Genomic DNA, 11713 nt, shown 5'->3' on the forward strand with positions numbered 1-11713 from the left:
GAATAATTTTAAAAGTTTAAAAAGATATATCTCTCCAACGATTGCTTATGAAGCAGATTAATTATGAAGCAGAAAAGTTTCTGACCTGCACATTTTTATTTCATATTATTTTTTATTAATTTTTCCTGTAAAATATCGAAAAAAAAGCGCTTAAAACTGAAAGAGTTTGGATACGAAAACTATTTTTAAAACATTATAAGTAGCTAAATTTCAAGGCGCTGGATAACTAGAACAATACTGGACCCAATTTTTCAATATTACAAATTTCGTAATAATATTAGTATTATTATTAATAATAATAATATTATATTATTAATATTATTCACTAAGCCAAATTGTTGACTAGAATTTTAAATTGATTCAACAAAGTTCATAGTGTTCAACTTATCTTCCATCTTCATATACTCTCGTCGAAAACAGTCCTTAAATCTGTTCAACAATGTTGTTGTCCGGACAGTATGGCGGCCTGTCGAGCCATTTAGCCATTTTGGTAGTTAATCCACTGTTCCGCAAGTCTAGCATTATGAATATAATGGAATGTCAATGGAATACCTTTCTCTCTCTCTTTTCGATGTCTCTCTATTTCTTTCTCATTTTCTTTCTTTCTAGTTTTGTCCCTGTCTTTCTCTTTCCCTTTTTCTTTCTCATTCTCATTCTCATTCTCATTCTCATTCTCATTCTCATTGTCATTCTCATTCTCATTCTCATTCTCATTCTCATTCTCATTTTTATTCTCATTCTCATTCTCATTCTCATTCTCATTCTCTTTCTCTTTCTCTTTCTCTTTCTCGATCTTTTTCTCTTTCCCCTTCTCTTTATGATTGACAGGTTGATTGGCAGACAAAAAGAATGACTAATTGACTGACAGTCCGACTGACTGAGTAAATGACTAGCAGGCACACATTGATTGACTGACACAGCTAGAGTGCATGATTGACAAGCTTATCGCTTAACAAATTTACTGATTGGCGAAATGATTGATTAACTGGCTGACAGCCTGCCTGACTGATTAAGTGACAAAATTAATGACTTAGAATACTTACTAATTAGCTGACTTATAAACTAACTGACCAATCGGCTAAATAAATACCTACCATGTTCTAAATTTGTTCTTTCAGACATCTCCTCGATGCCGAAGGCATCACTGTCTCCAGAGGACTGTGAAACTGAAGATGATACAGATATTACCCATACGTTACGCCCCCAGTGGGCGTGGACATTAGGGGTTGTCAACTCAAGTATACACTCCAATTTTCAATAGTAGCGTTTCAGATATAGCGAAAATTGAATATTATTTAAATCAAAGCTACATAAACGTTGTACATCTCTTATAGGCGAGATGAGTTCATTCAAATAAATATTTAACTGAGTTCACCAAGAGCGTAACCATTAAGTGACCCTTTGATCCACCTCATTCTTTTACAGGCAATGCCATGCATAATGGGCATCTATTACAATGATTTTATAGAAGCTTTTCTGGTACGCCCAAAATGCTACTGTACATATATATATGTATGTACATCCATAGATATCTGTGTGCATATATTAGAAGATAACTGTCGCAGTAATGTAATGTACTCTATTTGCGACAAATATGTACAAACCAAAAATACTCGGACATTATACGGTGTACAATGGGAAAAATTGTTCGCATATTCATGACCGAATTACCCACATTCAGTGAGAGTCGCACACACCCATACATACACAATGAAAGAGAGAGGGATACGCTTCAGTCAACATTTGTGGACAGCAGAGCAAACAAAACCATTGAAAGGCACGCAAATCTCAGCTATGACCAAAATATTTGCCAAAGTTCGTGGAACGCACACAAAGAGCCAAAAAAAAACAGAGAGACAGAGACAGAGAGATTGAGATTGAGATTGAGAGAGGCAGCTCAGCTGTATTTAAGTTAAAGCTATGCCAAGAAATCAAAGTGGCCTGAATATATCCGAGAGACGAGCCCAAAGCCAGTCATGCAATCAGACAGATCGCCACATGAAAAGACGCTGATGGCCAGGGGTAGTGGAAGCAGTAGGTCTCATCACTCTCACCCCCATTCACGCTATTCCCTTCGACTGTGTCAATGAGCATAGCCATACCACCGCCCACTAAAAATCGCGTCCTCAGTCGTCCAATTGTAAGCTACTCGTATGGCGCTTGAATCAACTCATATCGTCTCTATATATGTTACGTACATATATATTTGTCATTTCTCATGTTGAGCTGTAGCCCAATAAGCACAAAGACAAGAAGCCAGACAGTGGACACACACAAGCACACATATCTGTATATCATATATACATACATATATACATATGTATATATGTTGATATCATTTGGACACAAATATTTGCCAAGCGTAAAGTAATAAAATATTTTTTTGGTCAATAAATGCAATGGAATGTGATAAGGAGCAGCTAGTCAAAAACAACCGAAAATTAAACGCAACTCTTAGATACCCTATATAATTTATGCAATGCACATATCAAGCCTTGTCACATAGCTTCATAGTTTCGGTTATGCCATAAAAGTTACTTAACTTTCTATAAATTTTTGCCGAACTTAAGATTTGATTTCTATCTTTTCATGACCGCGAAAAAGTTAATTTCTGCATTCAGCTCAAACGTTTTTATATCCAACCAAAGCATTTCTAAGCAAGCTCTTTCTGAAAATATTAAAAACTAAATTAAAGTTATCGTTTTCTCAATTATTCAAGTGCCAAGTGCTTTGACATATTTTTATTCTTTGCTAAAATTTTTATGAGCTTCAGAAATGTGTTAATTGTTACACAAATTTATTTAATTATTTGTTTTTGCTTATTCAATGATATTAAAAGTAGATATATTTTTAATTTCATTACATTAAAAATTATGACTTTTAAGACAAATTAAGCAAAAGCAATAATAAAAAACTAAGAAAATAGTAAGTTTGAATAATATTTTTATTTAATTCTAAGAATGGAATGAAGCTTAATGATTTCATTATTAAGAGAGAACTTCAATTATAATTTATTTTTATTAAATTGTATGTCGTTTGTAAATAAGCTAATTATTAAATATTTTCCATAAAGCTCTACACTTACATATATGTCTAAAGCTTAATGAAGCGCGTGTATAATTTGCTAATTTACAGAAAATAAATTTAAAAAAATAAATTAATTGATGTAATATATACGTCCGACATTCTAGAAACCAATTTATTCATTTTATTTTGTTTGTTTACATATTCTTCATGTATATATATAATATTAAACAAACAAACTAAACGAAACAAACACAAAATTGGTTTTTTCATTGTGAAGCATACGGTTTTGGTGTTTTAATTTGTTGTTCTTTTTTTCGCCTTTTTATCCGAGTGTGTACTGCATACATATGCAGTTTTGTTCAGTTGGCCAACTCAACCAGCTAGCAGAAGGCTTCAGCTCTATTGCCGTTTGTTGACTTTAGAACGCAATAAAAATGTTATCTCAAAGGATAAATAAACGAGCGACACTGTCAAAAATAGAAATATTAAAAAACAAGTAAAAGTTCTCTTGTCGTATACTCTCTCTCTCTCTCTCTCTCTCGCTCTTTCTCTCTCTCTCTCTCCTGTCTGTCTCTGTCCGTAAGCCTCTTCCTCTCTCTACCCTCTTTTTCTCTCGCTATCTCTCAATTCCTACAAGCGTAAGATAATTCATGATCAAATGTCATCAAATATCTCAACATCCCAATTCTATGGATTACTTAAACAGTTCCTCAATTATAGTTATTAAGAATAGCATAACTCTTAGTTGGCAACCCAAAACGTAGTCAGTTGATTCTAACATAACTTTTCGATAAAAATTAGTCATAGCCAATTGAAATTCATTACCTTATTTCACAGTCATAGCTGACATTGGAATGCTATATCACTTAATAAGAGTTAGAAATGTTGATAAGTTCTTTACAAAAATAATTACATGTTTTTCAAAAATTAATCTTTGTGGACTGAAAACTGAAAATTTGTAAGCTCTTGTATAAATAGGACCAGACAAACATCTCGCTGTCAATTTTAATACTGTTTCATATTAGAAACTTGTCTTTCAACATTGACTCATTCATATATTTATATATAGAAGGCCGATACATTTGAAACGCAAAAACTATCAACATGAGCATCCGACACTATATAGACAAGTTTTTATTGTTGTCATGGAGACTACATAGGACACAGTGGAATCGCCCGCTGGAGCTGGCCTGGTTGATATTCGCGCCCTTCGCGCTATGCTGCATTGGTGTGGGCTTGCGCCTGAGATCCGACGTATCCGAACGCTTTAACAGCTTCTACGACCCAATAGATCTATCCCAGAGCTGGGACGATTTGATGGAGACGCTAGCGATGCGCCAAAAAATTGCGCAAGAGCATAACGTTAGTAGTAATGTCTTTATACCGCAGTTAGTGCTGGCCTGGGCGCCCAACGATTACAATATATTTGGCAAGATCATGGATATCTCATTGAACAAACTGAAATCAATAGAATTACGCAACTATAGTGATTGTTCTGACATGAAGATAGCTGTACAGGACGAATATCTATTTGCTGGCGTTTGCTTTGATCACAGTCAGTTCGAAAAGCAATATGTGTTCGCTGGCGATTTTTTGGGCCCAGATGAGTTGGTACTGCCACACATCAACTACTCAATTATTTATCCCAGCGAGCTGCGCATCTTCAAAAATACTTTTATTGGCGATAACTGGAAGACAATCCATTATGACGATCCCAAATTGACTATAGCACGGCGTTTGAATGATGACAGCATAGATGGTCATTGCAGTTATATCCGCGAAGGTTTTCTCAATATCCAAATAGCCATAACCGAAACTTATCTAGTAATGGTCAGCAGAACGGCCCTACCTAAGATTGTACTACGACGCTTTCCAGTCAATGGACGCATAGCTGATCCGCAAATGAATCTCACAAATCAAGCTATACCCATTCTACTTGTTTTTGGCTTTATGTTTCCGGCGCAAATACTTGTCTGTGTATGTACCAGCTCTTTATCATTATATTATATTATATTATATTATTATAACTATATCTTTGCCTATGCCTAAACCTATATCCTTATTTATATATATATATATATGTGTAAACAGCAAGTCGTTCAAGAGAAGCAGCGTCAGATGCGTCTATTTCTTATCAATATGAATATTGGCAACATCATACATTTTATAAGTTGGTACTGCAAAGGACTCGTCTATATGCTGATGACCTCAATTCTGATAATGAGCGTCGTCAAGGTACGTAGTTCCCATAAAGTCCATTATTATACGGCATCTATTCGACAAACTGAACCGATTTAGCCATGTCAGTCTGTCACTCTTAATCTCTCTCGCTCTATCTCTCTCTGTCTGTCTATCTGTCTATCTATCTGTCTGTCCATCCATCCATCCATATCAACTCAGGGATCGCGTAAAATACAAAAGCGAAGAGCTTTATGATTAACAAAGCCATTCTGTGCAGATGTCAGAGTACCTCCAAGTCGCACACTCCTCACACTCCGCACAACCCTCACAAGCAGTGTGTCTGTAAACCGTTTGTTGTCATCAACTATGTTCGTTTGCCCATTCAGCTAGGGAATTCGAACTGCTTTATTTGATGCGCAGAATAAGCTGTAAGATCGATAATTATCGATTCGTTCAAAGTGTAAGAATACAATTATTTTGTTGATCTCAACCCACTTTAATTGAAATTCTTATCTTTTATGTTGATTGATTGCAAAAGATTCCTTGGAATAATACGGAAACCATATTTAAGCAAACGCCATGGTATATTATTTTACTGGTGCTCTTTTCGTATAATGTGGCAGCAACTAGTTTCTGCTTATTGATTGCCTCGTTCTTCAAGAACAGCTCACTGGCGTTGCGGATAGTGACATTACTCTGGATAATCACATATTTGCCATACTTTGTGATATACAATAATCGGGAAAAAATTGATGCAATAGTTACATATTTATCTTGTGCGTTTCCGAACACTGTATTGGCGCTAATTTGCCAGAGCCTAATTGAGCGCGAGACGTTCTATGATAAGCAATGGTCGGATCAGGGTTATGCTTTAAGCTATGTAGGCGAACGAATCAGGGTCTATCAGGGCATATATATATTTCTGATAACCACAGTTATATATGCCGCCATCAGCATATATATGGATGTATGGCATACGGGCGAAACAGGCGGCAGGCGGCGCAAGCATACAGCTGCACCCACACATAGCGGCGACTTCACCTATCAGGACCGTGACGATAGCTTCTTACCGCAGGGCCCACAGCCGGTTGGAGTGAAGGCAACCAAAATCTATGAGGTGGAGCCATCACATCGACGTTTCAAGATCAAAATCAAGAAGCTGTGCAAGCGATATACGAGCACCAGCCGTGGTGCCCTCAACTCTTTTACATGGAATGTTTACGAGAATGAGGTCACCGTGCTTATGGGTCACAATGGCTGCGGCAAAACGACACTGCTTAAGATACTCGCTGGTCTGATAGAGCCGACTCGTGGCGTTGTCATGATATCCGATTATAATATACAAACTGAAAGGCATGATGCATCTATGCAACTTGGTCTGGCACTAAATGAAGATCTGCTTTCGCCAGATCTCACTGTCAACGATCAAATTCGATTCATATGCATGGTCAAGGGGATCTCGTGGAGAGATTCCAATGAAGAGATTGATTTATATACACAACTACTGCAGTTGACCAATGTCAGGCATACCAAGATCAAAAATTTAACTTCAAAAGAACGAAGTCTACTCATCATTTGTTGCGCCTTTGCCGGTGGCAGCCCTATCATACTTATTGACGATATTCATTCCGATCTCGATCTAGTCACACAAACTCTCGTTTGCAATCTTATCAATGAAGAGAAATTCAAGCGCACTATCCTCTTGGTATCTAACTCTACAGCCCTAGCGAGCCACTTGGCCGATCGCCTAGCCATCATGTCCAATGGGGAGCTTAAGTGCACCGGAAGCAAGCCATTTCTGCGTAATATGTATGGACATGGTTTTCGTCTGGTAAGTAAATGTCCTTATAAATAAATAAAACTCTTGTCAGATTGCGATAACTACTTCGTGGCCTGATTAAACCTAACTTTATGCCGTCAAACTCCAAATAGCCAATATTTCTAATATTGTAGGTGAGCTTTCCCATCTAGATAGAATTAAAGTTAGAGAATGCAATAAGGCCACAATATGTATGGTGTTTACATACCATTAGATGTGTAGCAGAGAACTGGCATTGTCCTTACTCCATCAGAGAAACCAAGAGTCCTATCCTGATTAGTAGTCTAATCTTGTTTGGAGAGTTACTCCGAAGTTAAGATTTCTTTCAGTATTTTCAGCTATTTGGAATAATTATCAATGTAGCTTACATTCCTATACAGATTACTCATCAATAGCTGATAGTGTCTCTTTTGCTGCCAGCAGAGTACAGAGCATATCAGAGTCAAACACTTTTAAAACATAATTGTGATGTTTATGTATTTCATTTATTTCATTTCTCTACTTCCTAGACTTTCATTAAAGGTAAAGCTTTCGATTTGGGAGAGTTACAAAATCTGTTAAGCAAATATCTCCCGAACCTGACAGTGGAAAGTGATATTGGCAATAAAATAACATATGTACTTGAGACTAAGTACGAGGACAGATTTCCCAACCTGTTCGATGATCTGGAGGAAGAGATGTTAAATCTAGATATAATCAGCTTTCGCATACGCGACACGTCATTGGATGAGATATTTTTCCGATTTGGTTCCGAGGATGGAGATGTGAGTGGAGAGCCAGCCGTGTTGATAGAAGACTTGAAACTGGTCTTCGAAGACTCCGACAACTTTGGACGTGCCAAAGGAAATAAACTTATAAGAATGCGTATGCAGGCGCTGTTTAAAATGCGCTTGATACTATATAAACGACATATTGCCATCAAAATCATGCATGGCCTGGTTATATTGATAGCCTCCTTATGCACTTTCGCCCCGTTGCTGCTCTTCGGCAAAAACTATCAACTAATGCCAATATCGTTCAATCTAACTCAGATACGCTATATTGATGCTTTTGTGGAAACTATGTCAGGTAGTCTGGATGTAGTTGAGATGCAAGAGTGCTTCATAGAATTACTCTTCTGGTATGATGGTCATGTTAAAATATTAAAGACAGCGGACATTTCGGATTTCTATTTACTACTGCAAACTGATTTCTTACGGTCAGTCAACTATCACTATATATTCGGTGCATCTTTCGACACAGACAAAATAACCGTCTGGTATAACAATATACCACTTCATGCCGCTCCGTATGGCGTCAATTTAGTTCATAATGTGATTGCACGGTAAGTCGTTCCTTTCTTATCCACACTAGAGACTTGACTTCGTTGAATACGTGTAAGCTTTTTGCTCATACATCTTTTAAGTCTACATATTAAAACTGAATAGAGAAGCAGAAAAAGTTGTCTAAATAAGGTATATACATTCTTAATCAACATCAAAGAACTATCAGCTATAGTGAGCGATACAATTTCGACAGATGATCTGTCTGCATACTATCATAAATGCAAAAATATCAAAACATCAAATTCTTCAAAAGAGTTCATAGTATATCCTAGTCGGGCATTCCCGTCTAGATCTTCCATTTTTTTTTATTTCTAATTTGGTAAGCAATCGGGGAAGTTATCCCAAACGTATAATACTTATTATGTATGTATATTATTGTAGACAAGATCTATATAGTTGATCTTGGTCCGAGCGTGCTGCAACCAGATTCATTATAGCCTATGATAGTAGGGCTATAATGAATACTGTGGATGGACAGACAGTTTGATTTCAATTGTCGATTTTCAAGACTAGTATTACGAGAAATAACTGTATTACAGTAGAAACAGTAGTAACAATAGTTGCGTAATATAAATAGTATACTTATGTATCAGGAATATTTTATATATAAATATATATATTTCCTTTATTATCTTCCCTACCGTAGACGCTTCTTCAACGAGGAGGCTTCAATTGATGTGACACTGCAACCACTACCATTCCGGGCCGATGTGAACGCACTACCGCAGATGTCGCTTAGTTTAGGCATGATGATGGTCATAAATTTCTCGTTCATATTTAGCAATGTGTGGATGGACATTATCATTTCTCACATAATGGACCATCATTTCAGGAAGCAACAGGCTCTCACAGGAATGAGTCTCTCGATTTATTGCTTTTGCATGTGTGTCTTCGATTTCATACGGGTTATAATTTTAACCTTACTGATAGTAATGGTCGTATCGATATATCTTAATCCGCGACATGATGTGCAATTATACAGTCAGTACACTTATTCGATTTTTAGTGCGTTAGTAGTTAGTCCTCTCATTTGAATATCCCTTCATTCACAGTCTGGATTTTTTTGGCGAATTCATTTAATGGCTTCTCTGTGATCACATTATCCTACCTGTTCGCCGTCTTGCCCATTGATCCAAACAATGCGTTTATTGCAGTTTCAATCGTTAATGTATTGGGTATCATCATGTTTATTATAACTGTCGGCGACAATCTTGCCGATATTAACGGTTTTTTAAAGCCACTTCCGCAATACACGTTTGCTGAGGTGATGTTCAAATTGGTTCGGCTCTACGAGTTCAGTGGGCTCTGCAAGAATCCAACTATCAGTTTCCTGTCGGCGATGATCGAAAACTGCAATATATTACCTAACTGTTGCTGTTAAGTATCTCAAACTCTCTTATATCTTATCTCTTATATCGAATCTCACTTGATTTCTCCTGTGTCACAGCCTCGTACAGTTACTGGAGTAATGAGTATGGTATAGTCGTTGATTCTATTATGATGTTGCTTGCCGTATTTGTACCAGTAGGTATATTACTGCTGGTAGAATACTACTCGCTAATGAAATGCAAATGCAAGAGAATACCTTTGCAAAAAAAGCAAAAGGCGAAGCTGCAGTCGCAGCAGTCGCAGCTTGATCGTCATCCTGACTATTTTGTCGATGAATCGGTTCTTGCCGAAAGGAATCTGATAGAAAAGCTGGATGATAAGGAACGATCAAAATATGCTGCCGTTTGTGAGGGCATTGGCAAAAGCATTGGCAAAAAAATGATTATAATACGTTTCGATTTATCTATAGCCCAGTAAGTAGAAAACAAATGTGCTAACACTAACAATCCATGGGTAGCCTCTAATTGGATCGTGTTGTATTTTCCAGCGCCGAATGCGTTGGTCTAATGGGATATAATAATAGCGGCAAGACGACAATTGTCAAAATGATTGTTGGAGATTCACAACCATCGTATGGACGAATGTGGATTGGGGGCTATAGCACACAGAATAAACGCTCAAAATGTAATCCATTGTTGGGTTATTGCTCACAGAAAGGAACACTCCCGAAAGACTTTACACCATGCGAGCTGCTAATCTTACAGTCAAAGTTGCACGGACTGCCCAAAAAGTTTGCCATACCGATCTGTGATGGATTGTCGCATTTGTTGGGCTTCCAAAGCTGCTATCGTCAGTTAATCAATATATGCACCACCGGCCAGATAAGACGCATTGGCTTCGCTCTGGCCTTATTGGGTGATCCGATGTTAATATGCGTAGATGGACCACCCGGCGGTATTGATCCCAATGGCAAGCGTACCCTGTTCAGTCTGACTGCCTATATGCAAAATCGTGGCTGCAGTTTTCTCTATTCGAATCTCTCGGCTTTGGACTGTGAGAGATTGTGTGAGCGCAGTCCGATTCTATACAATGGTCAGGTGTGGACGATGGGCGCACAGACGGAGCGTTATCGACGCGGATATGAGCTAGAAGTGCGCTTTAAGCGTAAAGCTAATGCCGATATCAGCACGGCAAGAAGCACCTGGGATCGCATCAATAAATTTCCTGTTTCGCCGCACAACAAATTGATTCTTTTCGTTCAAATGAAATTTCCTGAAGCAATTTTGCAGTAAGTAGTGATGAATGAAGCGTTTTAATAACTATATTTCTCTTATTCTCCAGGCTGCAACAGGACTACTGTATGATCTATTATATACCACGCAATTCGATTAGTTTTGCAGAAATATTTCAGATCATTCGCAAGGATGCGTTCGAATTGAATATTGAGGACTTCTTCATAACTCGCAACATTGTTGGGGGCATGCAGGCGCAACTATTCGACAATACAATCCTTAAGGATTTGAGATAAATCCATTTAATCTTCAAGTTTTTACAGACAGTAACTCCACGCTTGCCGTTCCAAGTAAATCATACAGTTTCTCTTTTCTAAAAGCTTCTTAACAGTTTCGTAGAAATTTAGTTAAAATATTGGGCAAGCGCGGAGAAGCAAACAAAACATCAAATATTTTAAAGAAAAACAATTGTTTCTTAAATTGTTTCAGTTTGCAAAGAAAACCAGAAATTTAACTTAAAAAAACACCCGCAAAAGCTAGCTTGACATGTACATTGCTAACATTACTTTCACACTTTTGCAGCTGTTCAGTAACATGGCATATCGATAGCATTTAGCTGTCATGCAGTTGTTAGCTGACAAAAAGCTACTTGATTTTGTCGCATGCCTTTACACAACTACACTATACCAAAAATAGAAGATTATATAGCTGTTGATAAAATATCTAAAACGAGTTTTTATTATAATTGTTTTGTTTTATATTTGTACCGAATACATAAATTCTTTTGACGTATTTGTACA

General features: G+C 37.2%; 1 protein-coding gene across 2 annotated transcripts; it reads left to right on the forward strand.

Annotated features, from left to right (window-relative positions):
- Positions 1-4064: 4064 nt before the first annotated feature.
- On the forward strand, positions 4065-11597 carry LOC111598347 (ATP-binding cassette sub-family A member 3). 2 transcript variants are annotated; one of them, XM_023313556.2, is made up of 9 exons: positions 4065-5004; positions 5119-5262; positions 5747-7039; positions 7537-8351; positions 8999-9333; positions 9405-9728; positions 9800-10154; positions 10229-10969; positions 11023-11597. In XM_023313556.2, the coding sequence occupies exons 1-9, from the start codon at positions 4132-4134 to the stop codon at positions 11207-11209; spliced, it is 5067 nt and encodes a 1688-aa protein (XP_023169324.1). In that variant the 5' UTR covers positions 4065-4131; the 3' UTR covers positions 11210-11597. The 2 variants fall into 2 exon arrangements, with proteins under 2 accessions (XP_023169324.1, XP_023169333.1); XM_023313565.2 differs by lacking the exons at positions 4065-5004; positions 5119-5262 and adding an exon at positions 5606-5668.
- Positions 11598-11713: the final 116 nt, after the last annotated feature.

Source organism: Drosophila hydei, unplaced genomic scaffold (genome assembly GCF_003285905.1).
Source record: "Drosophila hydei strain 15085-1641.00,03,60 unplaced genomic scaffold, DhydRS2 tig00008148-arrow-arrow-pilon, whole genome shotgun sequence".
NCBI lineage: Eukaryota > Metazoa > Arthropoda > Insecta > Diptera > Drosophilidae > Drosophila > Drosophila hydei.